The 17,497-nt window shown below is 52.0% G+C and overlaps 8 protein-coding genes across 8 annotated transcripts; 3 read left to right on the top strand and 5 right to left on the bottom strand.

Moving 5' to 3' along the window:
* Positions 1–526: 526 nt before the first annotated feature.
* On the bottom strand, positions 527–1,931 carry Z517_08236 (uncharacterized protein; the record flags this gene model as incomplete). The annotated part of the gene is made up of 4 exons (XM_013426754.1): positions 527–869; positions 978–1,058; positions 1,105–1,439; positions 1,545–1,931. The coding sequence occupies 4 exons, from the start codon at positions 1,929–1,931 to the stop codon at positions 527–529; spliced, it is 1,146 nt and encodes a 381-aa protein (XP_013282208.1).
* Positions 1,932–3,694: 1,763 nt separating this feature from the next.
* On the top strand, positions 3,695–5,769 carry Z517_08237 (acetoacetate-CoA ligase; the record flags this gene model as incomplete). Its single annotated transcript, XM_013426755.1, has 2 exons — positions 3,695–5,297; positions 5,354–5,769. 2 exons carry the CDS (start codon positions 3,695–3,697, stop codon positions 5,767–5,769), a joined length of 2,019 nt encoding a protein of 672 aa, XP_013282209.1.
* A 70-nt stretch (positions 5,770–5,839) lies between these two features.
* Z517_08238 (uncharacterized protein) lies at positions 5,840–7,980 on the bottom strand (the record flags this gene model as incomplete). Its single annotated transcript, XM_013426756.1, has 3 exons — positions 5,840–6,850; positions 6,904–7,699; positions 7,859–7,980. 3 exons carry the CDS (start codon positions 7,978–7,980, stop codon positions 5,840–5,842), a joined length of 1,929 nt encoding a protein of 642 aa, XP_013282210.1.
* Positions 7,981–8,545: 565 nt separating this feature from the next.
* Z517_08239 (uncharacterized protein) lies at positions 8,546–10,537 on the top strand (the record flags this gene model as incomplete). Its single annotated transcript, XM_013426757.1, has 1 exon — positions 8,546–10,537. One exon carries the CDS (start codon positions 8,546–8,548, stop codon positions 10,535–10,537), a length of 1,992 nt encoding a protein of 663 aa, XP_013282211.1.
* Positions 10,538–11,407: 870 nt separating this feature from the next.
* Z517_08240 (uncharacterized protein) lies at positions 11,408–13,378 on the bottom strand (the record flags this gene model as incomplete). Its single annotated transcript, XM_013426758.1, has 1 exon — positions 11,408–13,378. The coding sequence occupies one exon, from the start codon at positions 13,376–13,378 to the stop codon at positions 11,408–11,410; it is 1,971 nt and encodes a 656-aa protein (XP_013282212.1).
* An 866-nt stretch (positions 13,379–14,244) lies between these two features.
* Z517_08241 (uncharacterized protein) lies at positions 14,245–15,396 on the top strand (the record flags this gene model as incomplete). Its single annotated transcript, XM_013426759.1, has 2 exons — positions 14,245–14,335; positions 14,438–15,396. 2 exons carry the CDS (start codon positions 14,245–14,247, stop codon positions 15,394–15,396), a joined length of 1,050 nt encoding a protein of 349 aa, XP_013282213.1.
* A 790-nt stretch (positions 15,397–16,186) lies between these two features.
* Positions 16,187–16,726, bottom strand: Z517_08242 (uncharacterized protein; the record flags this gene model as incomplete). Its single annotated transcript, XM_013426760.1, has 1 exon — positions 16,187–16,726. One exon carries the CDS (start codon positions 16,724–16,726, stop codon positions 16,187–16,189), a length of 540 nt encoding a protein of 179 aa, XP_013282214.1.
* Positions 16,727–16,870: 144 nt separating this feature from the next.
* Positions 16,871–17,206, bottom strand: Z517_08243 (uncharacterized protein; the record flags this gene model as incomplete). The annotated part of the gene is made up of 1 exon (XM_013426761.1): positions 16,871–17,206. The coding sequence occupies one exon, from the start codon at positions 17,204–17,206 to the stop codon at positions 16,871–16,873; it is 336 nt and encodes a 111-aa protein (XP_013282215.1).
* Between the last annotated feature and the right edge of the window lie 291 nt (positions 17,207–17,497).

Here is a 17,497-nt window from a genome sequence, read left to right on the forward strand (position 1 = left end):
TACTCCGGGCCAGGCGCTCTTCCACGCTCGATGATAGCGGAGATAATACTTATTATTTACCTGTTATTAGACCTACCATTGCCTTTGTGTGAATCAGAAACTCTCATTCGGGGGTGATTAATCGCCAAGTTTCTCTCTACCCTGGCAAAGGCGGTGGGTGGTCGAAGAGGCGAGCGAACTTGAGACCAATCTCTCGAGCGGTACTGAAACGCAACATTGGGTGCAGAAGAGGCGTTTGTTCCACACAGTTAAAAAGGATGGACACAGCCTGGTCGAGTATGTAAATGAGGCTCTTGTCGAGAATGGTTTTCATTCGGGCAATATTTGCTTTTCATAACAGGACATCTGAGATTCAACGAAGCGAAACAAGACACCTAGTGCTGACAAAGACGTGTCTATTAGACTTGGATTAACACTAGGCACTACTCACTATATACCATGGGGCGTCCGTGTCGAAAAATCTCCCTCCCCTTCCCCAAACATCTGTCCCTAAACCATCCTAGTCTACCTACCTGCCTGACCAAGATCAAGCAAACGAGATGCTGATATCGTCCAGCCCGATCGATTCGTTCTGGTTGTCCATAAAGACGTTGATCGAGACCGGGGAGAGGCCAGTTCCGGCGGTCCAGGTGAACGTGTAGGTGAGCTCCTGCCAATCGGCGGGACCGATATTGGAGAGGGTGAAATCCGTGCTGAAGCCGATGTTGGTGACGATCTGGACACGAACACTTGAGAAGCCGGCACACTGGGCTGCGCCATTGCAGTCGCCGATGGCCCAGAGCGAGATTGTGTAGTCGACTCCGTTGCAGAAGGTTGGCGACTGAGCGATGCGCGCTTCTGACGGCGACGTGCCCGTGTTGGTTACTTGGCTGGAGAGACAAAAAGAACGCAGAGCTTTTTAGCGCGAGATTCACAGCCACCCGAGAGCCTGGGATGTAATGGGAGTTAGGAGGATGGAGAGAGTAGTGAATACGTACAAATAGTTATTGCCGGAACGGGGGATGAAGATGCCCGTGCCTGCTTGTTCAACCTCGTCCACTAGCCCGGAAGTGAAGCCACTATAGACCCAGGGTGATATATTTGTATTGCTGGACTCGAATCCACCATTTTGCAGTGTTGGAATAGGACAATTCGGCGGAGGGGTCGTGGTAGTAGTTGTGGCGGTGGTGGTCGTTGTTGTCGTCGTGGTTGTAGTGGTTGTGGTGGTGATCGGAGTCGTAGGAGGAATGGTGGATGTGGTAGTCGTTGTTGTTGTCGTCGTAGTGGTTGTGCTTGGTGTGGTCGTAGTCGACAAAGTTGTAGGCGTTGTTGTGGGAACGGTTGAAGTTGTTGTCGTTAGTGAGGACGTCGAGACCGAGGACGAAGTAGAGGTTACGCCGGAAGTGGTAGTAGCAGTGCTTGCAGATGTGGTTGGGGATTTCGTGCTGGTCGTTGTCGGGCTATATAAGCTGCGTCAGTGAATCTGTCAAAACTTCTAAACCTCGCCAGCAGTAATGCCGACTAGGCTCGACATGTCGAAGAAGCAATGACATGCTGAGCCTAACCTGATGAGAGGGAAATGATGGGGGAACATACGGTGAGGTTGTTGTCGAAGAAATAGCGACAGTGGTAGTGGTTACCGGGATGCTAGGCCAACTCGGAAAGCTGGGCTGAGGCCATCCTGGTTGCCCTCCGCCCGGGGGCCCAGGCTGCGGGAAACCAGGAGATCCAGGCCAGTCTGGAGGATTACCACCGGGATATCCTGGTCCAGGATACCCAGGACCATCTCCCGGGCCTCCTGGACCGTCTCGGCCGGGGGGACCAGCTGGAGGACCGCCTGGGGGACCGCCTTGTCCGGGGAAACCAGGAGGACCTCCAAATCTATCAGGCAAGGCGAGAGCTTGGATGCCGAGAGCAAAGAGCGAAAGTGAAAGAACTTTGTAGGTGACCATAATGACGCTTTTCTGGAACGATATTACCGAAGCAGACTGTAACAGAGCGAGCGGAAAAGGTGGGGAATGGGAAGTTCAATGAGTGACACCACCAAGAAGGAACAGGACAAGCACAAATCAGGTCAGGAAAAGAGCGTGGGAAGAGAAATAACAGTAGTAGTAGTGGGCAGTCGAGGAACGGGATTCAAGTCCGTTATTATATCGCAGTCGTAGTCTGCAACGTGCGCGTGCTCGAAGGATGACGGTTAATCACCACAGCCTGCATCACACATGTGATTACTATCAAGTACTTACGAGTACGAGTATGGCGAGCGGCCTTTGTACTCGTAGGCGCCTAAAGAGGACTTGTCTTAGCATTTATTGTATCTAGAGCAGAGCCATCAACGCCTCCAGTATGGCTTAATTTCGATTCGCCTGGTGTTTGGCAGTCGTCGCTGACCTTCCAAAGAGCGATGCTCCCCAACTTGGACGTTGGGGTGGGTCGTTGTTGGGGACTATTCCTCGTACAGATGCGAGGCTGTTCTGGTGGGGCCGATCTAAGCTTTTCTGGACACTCAATCTCGCATCGCCTCCTTTTTTCTAGTCCCGCATTTGGTGATAGATATTAGGATTGCCAAGTTTTGTGGGGAGAAGGTTTTCTCAATCCCTGGACCTCCGTCGACTCATCCAAAGCGTCACAGCTCTCTGCCGTAGTTCAATGCTCTCAGCACGAATACTTCTTTCTTCCTACCCCGCCTTGAAGCTTGACGCATCTATTGATAAAGTCTAGTATCCTACGTAGCAGATACGTTTCTTTGTTATGCCATAGCCTCCAAACAGGGTAAACTAGCCAAGGGCCGGACGCACCCCAAATGGGTTTATTCCTTCTATCGACCTATCTAACAGCCTCCGCGGGCTTCTCTTACACTAGGACTCCTAACATAGACCGCAGCCTCACATATGACTCGCGGGAAGGAGGACAACAGCGCGCATCCGTTCAACCGCAAGACTGAAGTGCGGTGCATGGGGGGATCTCAATAATGCTTCGCCCCAGTAAGCTACGTTGTTGAGAGAAGACATTGCGCATAATCCTCACAGATGAAGATGGAGAGAATCGTGGGTTGAAGCCGCAACCACAAACTACTTGATAATGGCAAGTCGAGAAGTACCTCGTACGGAAACACCCTTCACGTGACCTAGTGACTGACAGAGTTGCCAAGGCGATGTAATGACCGTCACGCTAGTCCTCTTCAGCCGACGGCCTTTGGACTAACGCCGGTAGGGACTTGTAAATTACCTGAGGACATTGAGTCACAGATCTGGATGAGCAAAGGCACGTGACTGTCTCAGTCAGCGAGGGCCTGGATGTGGGAGGAAATTGGTCGAATGTGAAGCTGGGTTGGGACGTCCGAGAACCTACATAGAGTGTTGCTTTCGAAACAAGGCTGGTCGGTAGCCAGAAAATGGTGAGTGCAGAGGCATTCACATAACCTTCTGGGTGGGCATAGGTGAAAAGACCGGAAGCTTTCCGAGCCTTCACCTCCAATGGCAATGGCCCCGTTCGGTTAGGATTTCAGCTCCCCCCACGGGGACTCATCTGAACTTCGGAGAAAAATACTACCGGACATCTTGTAGTAGGCCGAATATCTCCGGTACTTCGTGCTTGCTCGTCCGCTTCCGAAGTAACTTTTTAATCGTCCTTTTCCTAAACTTCAATGCCAATCTTCGAGGGTAACTTTCTGGCATAATTGCATGAGAGTCCGATTTCAATGGCTTCTTCAAAGATGGTAATTCCAGAGGTCGTCTGGCGGCCCGATAACCCAGAAACAACAGAGCTGGCGAAATACAGGCATCATGTCAATGACAAGTTCAAGACGAAGTTCAGAAACACGAGAGAACTGCAGCGTTGGTCGACCACTCAGCCGCACGACTTCTGGATCGACCTGTATACTTACCTGGACCTGGTCCCTGCCCTGCCCCAGGGGACACGGAAAGCATATGACGACACAGGTTCGATGAGCAGCATCCCACGATTTTTCCCAGATCTTCGTCTGAACTATAGCGAGAACGTATTTTGCGCCGATCGTCAATCTAACGACATGGCGTTGATGGAGGTCAGAGAGGACCATTTTGTCCATCAGAATGCAGCGCGGTACGTGACATGGCAGACCTTCCGGGAGGACGTCCGAAAGACTGTAAGTGCCCTCAAGCGCAGCGGTGTCGTAGCCGGCGATCGAGTTGGTGCGATAGTTGCGACATCAGGAAGTGCTGTCACCCTGTTCTACGCAGCCGCAGCCATGGGGGCTATTTTTACCTCGATCAGCCCCGAGATTGGCGTCGAGGGTTGCGTTTCTAGACTTGACCAGGTCACGCCCAAGATACTGTTCGTCGACAGCCACGTCCTGTACAAGGGGAAGGTGTTGTCGACGGCAGAAAAACTCAAGACAATCGTTTCTCGCTTGAAGGAACGACCTGCGGTGTACGTCGTCCCGATCGCGGACTCCCCACCCGACTGGCCGAGTATCGACCAATTTTGGGGTAAAGCGAGTCCTGCCGACGAGTTGAGGTTTGAAAGAGTGCCGTTCAATCATCCCTTGATGATTTGTTACTCGTCGGGTACCACCGGAGCTCCCAAATGTATTGTCCATCAACACGGCCTGATTCTGCAGCACAAGAAAATTTCAGTCGTCCACAACAACCTGTCCTATCGAGACGTCATCTTACAGTACTCCAGCACTTCCTGGGTGGTGTTTTACACAATGTGTAGTCATCTCTCAGCGGGGGGGACCCTTCTGGTCTACAACGGCAGCCCATTATACCCTGATGCCAAACAGCTTTTCCGTATATGTGAGAAATATCGGGTCACATATCTGGGAGTCTCTCCGCGCTTATTGCTCGAGGTTGAGCTATCAAACACCATTCCCAAGCTGGAATTTGATCTCTCAAGCCTGAAAACCGTCTACTGTACTGGCGCTCCGTTGTCGGGAGAACAATACCGGTGGTTCTATCGATCCATGCCACCGACGGTACAGATATGCAATGTCGCCGGCGGGACAGAGACTGCGACATCTGTTCTGGCACTGGACACTTGCGCGCCAGTGTATGTTGGAGAGATCCAGATTGCGGCCTTGGGGATGGATGTGGACATTCTAGATCCAGACACCGGCGAATCCAAGGCTGCCAGTGGAGAGGCCGGAGAGATGGTGATTAGAAAGCCATTTCCCAGTATGCCTTGTTTCTTCTGGGGTGATGTCGGCGGTAAGATCTACAGGGCCGCCTATTTCGAGCGGTTCCCGCACATTGATTGCTGGGCTGTGCATGACTGGCTGAGTCAAAATCCGCAAACTGGTGGTTACGTTATGCATGGCAGAAGTGACGGCGTTCTGAGTACGTTGTTCTTTGATTGCGTGTCAGCTGAACTGCTTCTCTAACAGTAATTACAGACCCTTCGGGCATCCGATTTGGGAGTGGCGAGATCTATGCCATTATTGAAGCGCCTCCCTTCACGAACTACATTTCAAACAGTCTCTGTGTGGGCCGACGCAGGCGGAATGATCCAGATGAGCAGGTGTTCTTGTTCTTGGTCATGAAACCAGGTATTCTCCTCGATGACGCTCTGCGGACGCAGATAAGAACAGCCATCCGGGAAGGTCTATCGCCGCGACACGTTCCTAAATTTGTCCTTGCAGCTCCAGACATCCCAGTTACGGTAAACGGCAAGAAGGTGGAAACGCCCGTCAAGAAGATCTTGAATGGAGAGAAGGTGGTCCCGAGTTCAACGGTGCAGAACCCAGGCAGCTTGTCGTGGTTCGAGAAGTTTCGATTCGTGGAGTCCGAGCCCAGCAGTGCAAAATTGTAGCCCGCATCTATAGATCTATAGACACCTTTCCACTTCTCAGATCAAGTTTCTGCTTGGCGAAGCCTATCGATCAGCCCAGAACCGAGTTCTCGGTGAAGAACGCGTCATCGAATAACCACGCGGCATCGGTTCCGAGAGCGGCATCATTGAATAGAGGTAGATCCTCATCGTGTGTGCTACGCTGCAAGTCAACCTGGTCTGAGATTAAGGTCTGGGTTTGGGTCACCACTGGCTCCTCCCGTGGGAGAATTATGTGCGAGAGCCTTGCACTGTCCTGCGAATCTCGATTGGGATCAGAAGATGACACTGTGGGCCGAGGACTCTGAAAATGCCAAAAACGACAGAGGTCTGGACTGAAAGCCTCGAAAAAGCGGCACAAGCTGGGCGTTAGCGGCACCGGCGCGTAGTCAAGCGTAGACTGTCCCTGGACCATCTCTCTCACCCTCAAGAGTGCACACGACACTCCGTTAGCAGATTGCCATCGGTGACCTAGGTGTTCGAGTACAGCCTTGATGACGGCAAAGTCGTCTTCAGTCTTCGTGCGTAAATCGGTATAGCGGTAGCCCGTCAACCCGGTCAGACCGGCAGCAAGCGCGTAGAATGGGAAGATTGGACCAAGGTAGCGAATCTCATCCCTGGCCATTATTTCTTCCAACATCCCGGCGATGAAAGAGGCCGCCATCAGTGCCGCCGTGGACTCGGGCGTGTTAACCCTTGTACCCTTGTATAAAATCAACAAGGACACGAAATAACAGATGTGTAGTTGAAACTTTTCCAGGCTGTAAGCTGACAAGACTTTCGACGGCTGTTCGTAAGAAACTTTCAAGCTCGGTGGAAGTTGATGGATCCAGCAGAACAAAGAGTTCTCAAATGACCGTCTTCGCGCATCAGTGAGAAGTCGTCTCCGGTGCGCCTCAGCGAGGTCACCCATTTGGCGACAAATGCTGACGTAGGCAACAAAGAGGTGCGCATTAGTGTCCACGACCGGGAAGTCATTGATCGAGGGTGCTTTGACAGTCGAATCATCCAGGTTTATCGTCCGCGGACGCCCAACACCGACGGAGACTATGTTATCGCGGGTCTATGATGTTTTGTGTCAACATATAAACATAACATGGCGGGGTGTGCGCTTACCACAAGCGTCCACCATAGCCTCCTTCTGAAGCCCTTGTGAGGCTGGTCTTTAGGCTCCAGATGGAGTCCCATCTGGTGAGCGAGCTCGATACCGATCCGAGTCCAAAAACTGCTCGTGTCTGTCGAAATGGTCTCCGGCCCTGTAGGATTCCACCACTGTAATAGGCACGTTGCGACAATCGACAACAACGTGTTGCGAGGATGGCCATGAAAGAACAATGTCCGTGCTCTCGCATAGTACTCCTGAGATGAGGCATACGTCAAGGGACTATTGAGAACTCTGCTGCCCGCCAGAAAGACGGACTGCTCAAGCAACAAGGAGTCGTGGCGATGATTGGGCTCATTGACCCAGCTGAGCTCGACGATGGGTGTCCATGGATGGCATCGCTCCATAAAGGCAGAGACCAAAGCTGCTCTGACCGGCCGCGGGGGCAAATCCAGCGCATGCTGAATCTGAAGAAAATGGAGGTCAGAGTCATGCGGTGAAACATCGGGACGAGAGCGAGACGGACGACGAGTCAGGTCTTCCGTAAAGTGAATTTGGCCGCCGAGATATTCGCATCGGCCAACGTAGCTGTACTCGGTGGTCGAGGAGTCTCCAAAAACTGGGGAGGTGCGCTGATCAGAGTCATCGACGACGATAGCAATCTGCTCCGAGCCCGTGACCACAGGCAGAGACGAGCGTGGAGGGGCCATAGATTCGTTGTGGTCCGCTACCTGACCTTGCTGCGTGACATTGGCAGAGTCATCGGGGGAGTCGGTGACGGTATATCGCCTCCGTTTTCTCCGGTGCGGTCTAGCCACAGATCAATCAGTATCAGAGGGGTCCTGTCATTGGAACGGTATTCTGGGTGCCAGAAAATCAAAGCAGAAATAGCCAACCTGGCCAGAGTCTCCGCTAGCGCTTTGGTGCTTGAGAATAAGTCAGGGGTACCATAAGATCGAATGGACTTACAAGCAATCGTATTCGCCCGACCGACAATTCGTGCAGGGTTGGCCGACCTGTGTCAGGTCACATTTGACCTTTCGTTTCCGGCAAATGATACATGCTCCATTGATTTTGGAAGCCGGTGACATTTTACGAGAAATCACCAGCACGACAGCTTCGGATCAGGGGGAGGTGTGATTACCACGATAAGTAGAAATCATGGTGGTCTTCGGATCACGTTTGTTTGTTCTCGAGGTAGATTGAGCGGTCTCTTTTTTCAACCGAGAAAAGATGGGGGGAGTTTGGAATGCGGAGAGCCCTTGGCGGTGCCTGGTGGTGGAGAAGACTGCGATGAGTCTCTGAGCCGCAAGCATCTCGATCGCCCTGATCCCCCTTCCCCACGACCTGTAGAGTTCTTGAATTCCGGAGGAGGCACACGTACCAGAAAGCCATAGAATAAAATGAGAAGTGAGCGATCCCCAAGCTCGGAGTTCCTCGGTTCCCCCACAAGCCCTCTACCGGGCCTGACACCAGGATTGCTTCGTTACGTCGAGGTGCTTACTCCGAGGCTGTCCGTTACCCTCCCTTAGTTCTCCGTTCTTTGAACCTTTACCAACCTGCCTCGTACTTATAGCACACCGGTTAGTTGACAGCACTTGTCGAACCGATTGAACATGATCAATCAATTAATCCTGAACAATTGTGCCTCAAGACATGGCAGAAAGTCGACTTCAGCCTTCCTCATCAACAGCTGGGTTCTTCCAGACATTCCCAGTCCTTCCACCGCGGTATTCGGCTTCGAGTGGTCTCCCAACCGCAAGTGACTCCGAATGGAACAACCATAAGAGGCTCTCGGATGATGCAGTGTTCGCACGTATCCTGTCCATCTACCTGCCTGGTAATGCAGGGCCGGCAATGCGCTCCATCCATGACTTCTCGCGCAGGGCTATCCATCCCTCGGTTCTCAGCCACTCGGTCGACGCTGAAATCAATCAACCTGTACTCCGCCCACTCAACACGTTCGGAGATGAGAACCGATCAGACTCACTCTGGACCACTGGCGGGTGGAAAGCCCTGAAAGCAATTGGTGTTGAAGAGGGGTTGGTGTCCACCGCATATACACCCGGACCCGTTTCATGGAATCGTCGAGTGCATCAGTTTGGAAAGGTTCATGTTTGGGCGACGACTTCTGTAGTGACCCTGTGCCCTATGTCGATGACTGACGGAGCGGCGACGCTCTTGTCGAAGCATCTTAAGGACGACGATGGGGATCAGCCTGGTCGTGGGAAAGTGCTTGCCGAAGCATTCAACAGACTTACCTCGAATGAGCCAGACCGTGCTTGGACAAGCGGCCAATGGATGACGGAGCGGAGCGGCGGCAGTGATGTAAGCGGGACCGAGACCGTTGCAAGAAAGCTGACGCGGGAGGAGTTGGCCTCGGATACCGAATCCCACCGAGATTGTGATGCCAATGGAATGCCTCTTGGACCCTGGCGAGTCGACGGATTCAAATGGTTCAGTAGTGCTACCGACTCCAATATGGCCATGCTGCTGGCGCGTACGGAAAAAGGAATTAGCATGTTCTATGCGCCGACTCGGCGCAGAATTGGCTCAGGCTCAGAGTCAACAGCCTCTGAACTGAACGGCGTGCGCATTCAGCGACTGAAGAACAAGGTAGGCACGAAAGCTTTACCCACTGCTGAGCTGGAGCTCCGAGGAATGCGTGCCTGGTTGATTGGCGAAGAAGGAAAGGGAGTCAGGGAAATCGCTGGTTTGATCAATATAACAAGAATGCACAACGCCGTACGCAACGCGGGCTACTGGTCTCATGGCTTAGCTGTGTGTCGGGCATATTCCAAGGTGCGCAAGGTCCGTGGTGGTCTTTTACAGGACAATGCTCAACACCTCCGCTGGATGGCGGGAGAGACAGTGAAGTACTGGGGAGCGGTACATTTGGCCTATTTTGGCGTTGCTCTGCTAGGTGCAGACCAGCAAGGCTGGGCCACTGGAGTACAAGGAACTCATGCTCAAGCATTGATTCCAGATGATCCTGTCGCTATCACGGCGTTGCTGCGACTGCTCACACCCCTGGCCAAGGGCCAAGTGTGTCTCAAGAGTGTGTCTGGTATCCGCGCCTGCATGGAGAGCCTGGGAGGCGTTGGATATTGCGAAAATAACGAAAATGGCGGGACTTTGAACCTCGCACGGGTGTGGCGCGACTCGGCTGTCGGCAGTATATGGGAAGGAACTACTAGTGTCATGGCTGAGGATGTTGTCAGGGTCTTGATGGACAAACGCTTGGGGCATGGAAACGTTTTGGAAAATGTTCTACGGCCTTGGGTCCAGAATGTCCTCGGCCGTTGTCAAGGAATGTTTCCGGAACAATGCGCTACAGTATCTGAAAGATGGAACTTTTTTACAGCTTCGATAACCGGTGTGGACAAGGAGACCCTTCATTGGAGGGGGAGGGAGATCTTGGAGCATCTCGATGTGGTTATGGCAGCGTGTTTATTGTTGTATGACGCATCTCTGGACGCAGACGATGTAGCGATCGCGGTCGCAACAAGGTGGGTACGCACTGAGGTCTCACTGAGTCCTCGGCTCGATCGAGGGGAGAGCGATCTGCAGCAAGAGCAACACATGGACAGGAAGATCTTCCTCGGACCGGTGAAGAATGTTTCGAGTTCTGGGAGCCCGAAACTGTGAAGAACCAAGTTGAAACACCATGGCAATCTCAATTTTGGGCCATGGACAACTGGCCAAGTACTATTGTGCAGGCGGGCTGGATTGTATTGTCACGAGAACTCTCTTCTGAACTCATGGAGTTCACCCACGGAAGATTGAGTCCTCGATTTTCTCACAACAGCTCTATACGCATTGCTCCCGAGCTGGATTCAAATCTTGATGCTCGCTCACCCTTTCTCATGTCACCCGTCGATCATACTTACACGCCAGTGCCACTTTTTTGGTAACTTAGTCAACGACATATCGACTTGCCATGATAAGCATCAACTGTTCGCCTCTCTCCCCCCAATCGAGACGGGAGTAATCGCGCCTCATGTTGCCAGGGGAGGACGTTTGCGTTTGCATTATTGGTCGTACAGCCCAACGAACTTTGGCTTCTGGATCTCTAAACAGGCCTGGTCCTCTCAAAACTCGCCGAAGGGCATTCTCCAACTTGACACTGTTCTTCGGCAAACAAGCACGACTACCGGTGGGTGACCGGAGATTGTCGGCCTCATTACGTGATCAGAACAAGCCTTTCTCCGAAGCTAGGACGTGACTTGTATGCCACCAACGTGTGATAAGTGCCACTTACTGTACATTTCGGAAAGTTGTTACCACTGGAAGTGAATCTTCAGAAAGCCAAGTCCGATCTTTACCAGCTCTGCCTCGAAACGGAACCCAGAAGGGTCAAGTCCTCGCCCAGATGACAGAGGGAACAACTAGCTGGACAGGTCCAGTTCTGTATTGCTGGTTTGCTGCATTCTGGAGAAGTCCAGGTGGGTGTGTTTCTGGAAAGCTTTTATACTAACGTATGGCTTATAACTAGTGGTGTCATGCTCGTACCCGCACCTACAGCTTTGCTCTTGCTTCGGACGACAATACGGCGTCAGATCCCAGAAAGATCCTCTTATCCAATGCTACTCGAGCTCTCCAGTCCTGCTTCGGTCGAACACCGGAGCTGGGGAGGGCAATGCTCCAAGTCCAACGTTTGGCAATCTCGTCAGCCACTTCGTCCTTGTCTAAACTTGCGTCAAACAGGAGGACGACAGCGCACGTAATGGCTTCGATATGCTCCAGGATGACCCTGCCCTCATATTGCAACTGAGAACCATGCACTTCTCGACACAATTGGATCAATGCCTCTAGTCTCGTGTTGACGACGGCCGCCTCCGGCCTAAACGCTCCGCTGCTCTCGACCTGCCGCAGCACATCCCTGACCCATTTTGCGTATACGTTTTGCAAAACGTCGCCGCCTCCCAGCCTTTTGTCGTTGATCACCCGAAGAGCATCCTCGGCCATTATACTGACCGTCCCTTCCCATATAGGACCCGCATTAGCATCTCGAAAGAGCCGGCTCAGATTCATGGTCCCACCATCTTCGTAATTTTCGCAGTATCCCACTCCGCCTAAACTCTCCATGCACTCTCGGACACCCAGGACCGATTCGAGAGAGGTTCGTGCTTTGAAGACTGGCGTGAGGAACCGCAGAAGAGCTTCCACATCCGTAGCTTGCGGTGGGAATAGGCCCTGTGCCCTGGTGTTCTGCATGATTGAGGGTTGCTCGGTGGCACCAAGCAAGGCGACTTGAAAGAAGCATGCATGCATGTGAGCCCAGTACTTGACTGTCTCACCAGCCATCCAACGAAGATGGGCGGCATTGTCCTGAAGCAACCCGTGGGCAATGGACCGGGTCCGGGTGAACGCCCGGCTAACGGACAGGGATCCTGCCCAATAACCTACGCCACCAGTTGCAGTGTACAGCCGAGTCAAGTTCAAGATAACAGCGATTTCTTTGACGCCTTTACCTTCCTGCCCGATCAGCCAGCCACGCATGCCCTTAAGCTCAAGTTCGGCAGTCGGTAGACCTCTAGTACCGAGCTTGTTTTTCAGTCTCTGGATTCGGACGCCGTTAAGCTCGTTCTGGCTGAGCGTCGAACCTCCGGAGCTACGACGTATCGGTGCATAGAAACAGCTCAGGCCTTTGTCGGTCTGGGCGAGGAGTAACGCCATGTCGGAATCCGTGGCGCTGCTGAACCATTTGAACCCGTCAATCTTCCATGGCCCCAAGGGCATCCCATGAGCATCGAGGTGGCGGCCATTTCTGTTGTCCGCCTCTAGTTCGGTAGGGCCGAGTCTTGAAGCCACGCTTTCGGTGTCTCTAACATTGCTTCCCCCGGTCCGTTCTGTCATCCATTGCCCTGATGTCCAAGCGTAGGTGGGGTCGGAGGAGATGAGGCGGCTATACACTTCAGCCAGGGTTCTTCGAAGGCCTGGCTGACTCCCATCCTCGTCTTGGAGATGGCGCTGGACGAGTTTGGCGGCGCCGTCAGTCATTGACGCTGGGCATGTGACCAGGGCATCGTGGCCAACCCACACGTGCCCCAATCCAAACTGGTGCACTCGCCGATTCCACGTGGTTGGCCTTTCATCACTTGGCGACTGGTAGCCTCGGGTGACCATCCCGTTCGAGACACCAATCTCTTTCAAGCGTCGCCATCCTTCTCCTGTCCACAGTGGATCGACCTTGTTGATCTCACCAAACGTGTTGAGCGGGATCAATCTCGGCGGATTGGTCTCACAATCGACGGTGAGTCGGCGGGTCGAGGGATGAATAGCTGTGGAACTGAGCTCGTCAATTGACGAGAAAACCTCATCCTGCGCGTCCCTGGGTATGTAAAGCCGGAGGATTCTCTCAAACACTACATCGTCAGAGGCTTTCGAAGCCGATCCAATCTCCTTGAAATACGTAAATAGTTGCGGAACGACAGGGAGCTTGTGGAAATATCCCTCTGTAGAGGACGATGCGGCGCGTCTCGCCATTTTGAGCAAGATATTGTGGTTCGTAGCTCTAGCTCAGAGACATGGAAGAAGCCAAAAATGTCACCAGGGAGAGAAACTAGCTGCGAGACCGTTCTATATATGCCATTGTTGGACAGCTACAGCCCCTGGTAGATGGGAGCGAGGTGGTGACTCGGCGAAATGGCGCTTGGCAGTGTTGACGGCGGTACATTCCCCGCAAAATGAGGATGCGGAGGTTATCGGAAGTACTCGTACTGTATGTCCTCCGTAGTATACGAAATAACGTGCTTGCCCACTGTTCATCAGTATCAAAGTCAGATAGGACTGATGAGGAGAGGATAACCCTGGTCCCAGCGTTCTCGATGGCATGGATGCTTTCACATCTAACCACCAGCGTTCCTCAGTACGTGTTCCCAGATCGTCATAAAGACTCCAAGTGGAAAATGTAGCCGACTGTCTTGTCCTTTCCGAGTGTCGACTGACATGAGGGAGTGCGTAGGGTGGTAATCTTGTCGACTGACCAGAGATTTGGCCACCATCGATTTTACTCAAGGATTGTGCTAGTCCGTGATAACTTGTCCTCAGATACATGACTTTAGGGCTGGGACTACGATGACGCTCGGAGATACTTTTTCCCGACTGCCACTGTGGCTTGCGTGATCTGACGTGCCTATAAGCGGAGAGTCCATTGTTCTTGTCTCAGCTTCTCAGACCCCTGGCTCGGCGCTTGCGCTTGGCAATACCGATTCTGGAAATGAGACAACATCTTTTGCGAACGAGTAGCCACTGAGCAGCTTGTCAAACAACACCCTTACATTCCACAAACAAGCCCCACAGATCCTTTTGGGTTGGCCTTAAACCTTGATAGACTCAATTCAACAGCAGCCATGGATGCTGCGGAGAAGTCAGACATTGTCGAAAAATCAGATAAAGTAAGAACGCCAAAACACCCATTGCGCTCCGCGAAAAGGAGCGCCGGTAGGGCTCGGCTTGATGAGCCTGGCGCAGCAGTTCTATCAGCGGTAAGGACACTAATGATCATTACCCTTTTGCCATGGTGCAATCTGATGTCTAGCACAGGATCGTCGGAACAGCTTCGACGTGCTCAGCAAACGTACCGACAGAAGAAAGAATCTCTCCTTCAAAGCACGAGAGCACGTGTAACTGAGCTTGAATCCCAGATTGACAAGGTTGCAGAAGCCCTTGATGCCGTTCAAGATATCATCCACAAATCAGAGCTCAGCACAACCCATTCGACCCTCGTGACGCACGTGAACAAAATCGAAAATCTTCTCGCTCATCGCTCTCAGCGTTCGAGGTCCTTGAACATATCCCAAAGCTCGATAAATCATGCCAATGATGAGAGTGATGCACTGTCGGTATCATCACTGGACTCTGTATTTGGCTACCGACTTGGAGCCGGACCAACCCACGGACATTCAAATGGGTCCGTCGAGATACTGGGCAAGCAAAGCCATAAGGCACGATCCCATTCAGCTCAAAAATCATGCCTCGTGAACGAGCAAGTGGTAGAAACGCCCTGTACTTTTCCGCTTCAGCAAGCCATTCCTCCCGCACTTGGATCAAATACAAAGTATAGCTATTGCTTTCAGGAAAGAACCTTCTCCCGACGGTTACAGCGCTTTTGCCTGGAACACACATTCCAGATGTTTGAGGATCCAAGGTCCGATCCAACCGCAGTTTATCGCATGTTCAGATTGGTTCCCTGCATACAGGACAAGGCAAAGATGTCCCCTTACTTTCGGAGGCTCCTTGACGGTGGGATCAACGACCCCCTGGAGATTCGTTCTCTTCCATTTTATGGCATTGGCGGCGCAGGAACACATTTTCCAACTATCGATAAATCGGGAAACCCCGTGTCACCCTCAAATACGAGACTTCCCCGACGAGTGCTGGGCATTCTGCCAGTCGCTGAACCCGAGGACGGCAACACATCAGGCCAGGATCGTGAGAGGTATCTCGAAATTTTGGTTATGGTGGTCAGTGGTTTGATTGTAGGGACGTCGAGGGCTATCTGAAAGACAAAGGCGTTGATCTAGATATGTCTTCTTTATATCCAGCGTTGAACAACACCAGCACACAGACCCCCGCGCCCTACCAGCAGGTGCATACACTATCCGGAATGGATAGTAGCGCAAAGACTCCTCAACCGGGAGGGTCTGTCCCCGACCTTATACTTTCGACTCCTACACCTTGCCATGCTAGTGATGAATTCCACATCTCAGACACCACCGTGTTTGGACACCCAGACCCTCAGACCGGTACAGTATCCCTTCCATGACATGCACACCATTGGACTGGATGACTGGAAATGGGCTGACAGATGATAGATTACTTTGATAATTGTACATTCCAGCGAGGTCCTCGTTACAGCCTTGATGTCCAGAAATGCTTCAACCGTGAGTAGCCCGACGGTGGCCCGCTCGACGAAGCTCCCTCTACGTGTTCTGACTATGACTAGAATTGCTCTCCGGATTGGTCCTCCTAGGTCGTGCACCAGGATTCAGACGGACTGAGGTTGAGGCTGCATTCGAGGCTTCCTTGATGCCACGAATTTTATTCCGTTGAGACGGTAACTTCTTGTGCTATAGAGACCCGATGGCGCCAGGATGTATGACAATCTCGAGAATTTCTTCACGTTGATTACCCCATGTCTTGTTCTCTTTATTTGAACTGGGAAATCCCGCTCATCGTTCCAAAGGCGCTTTTCAAAGCATGGCTTCAAGCCGCAGAAAGACGACCCTTCTGACTCTCCATTTGGGTAGATCAACTTTCTCTTTGGCGGCGGGCGATGGCGATTGAATGTATCTACAACTTGGTCTCCTTCTGCTTTTCGATCTGTTTTGCCTGCGGTGAGGTGTTGATCGCCTTCCCCCAAGGCCAACCTGTGGGCGAATCCTGCTCCATGGTGCCCTTGAACTCTGGACGCCGCTTTTGCGAAAAGCTCTTTGTTCCCTCCTCGCTGTCCTTGGAGAGCAGCATTCCAAGGAAAATCTTCGAATCCAACAAGTGGGCCTCTTCCGGTGTTGGCGGTCCTCTATACATTAGATCGTGCATCACCGTCGTGCTCACGATAGATGAGTGTGTTGCAATTTCTTTGGCAATTTGAAGTCCCCGAGAAACAGTGGCTTCTGGTGTTGCCAATACCTCAGAGAAGAGCTGATTGAGAAGTGGGTCAGACGCTCCATGTGTTGCGCCGGCTGACACTAGATGTAAGGCTCGCGACATGCCAACCAGCCTCGGCAGGAAATACGAACTGCATGCCTCCATAGAGAGACCCCACCGCGCAAAGGCAAAGCTGATTTGCGACTTTGCATAAGCAACCCTGATGGTGGCAGGGAGAGTCATCGTTGTTCCGAACCCTACCGCCGGCCCATTGATAGCTACGACCGTTGGCTGGCTTGCGGCAGTTATGGATTGCTAGCGTGACACGGCCACCTCTAAAACCAACTTAGCTATATGTCTCAAAGTACTTCGGTCTGGGATATTCGCTTACCCATCTCTGTAAGTTCCGATGGATGAAGGGTCTTGTTTCAGATTCTTGACAAGTTTGGAAAAGCCGACCTCAAGATCCGCGCCCACACAGAACGATGGCCCAGCGCCCGTTATCACGATTGCTTTGACACGATCATCGGCGTCAAAATACCGATGTGCAGTAATAATCTCCTCGAGCATACTCTCTGTCACTGCATTGAATCTTTTCGGACGATTCAAGATTAGAAGAATGACTTCAGTGGTGGTTGGACAAGTCGCAGGGACATTAGAGATCACAATCTCCTTGAACAGGAGGGAAGAGCAGGTCTCGGGAAATAACTTGGGGTTTGCCATATCGTCACAGGAATACAAGTCAGCAAGCTATCTGCTCTAGGCTTGCAATCCAGGAAATACATGGCAAAGACGGGAAGCATTTACTATTTATCACAAAGTATTCGAGATACGAAGGTCTTAGATGCCGAGATATTATAATCGAGATAATACGACCGAGCAGATATTCTAATCCACGCCGAGAGAGGCACATCAATGTGGATCAATTCAGATTGTGCACATAAACATCCACACACCGGCATAATATATATAACATATGCTTGAAAGCCACACATCAATCTATAAGAGAAAACT

This window comes from Fonsecaea pedrosoi, assembly GCF_000835455.1.
Source record: "Fonsecaea pedrosoi CBS 271.37 unplaced genomic scaffold supercont1.5, whole genome shotgun sequence".
In the NCBI taxonomy this organism is placed as follows: domain Eukaryota; kingdom Fungi; phylum Ascomycota; class Eurotiomycetes; order Chaetothyriales; family Herpotrichiellaceae; genus Fonsecaea; species Fonsecaea pedrosoi.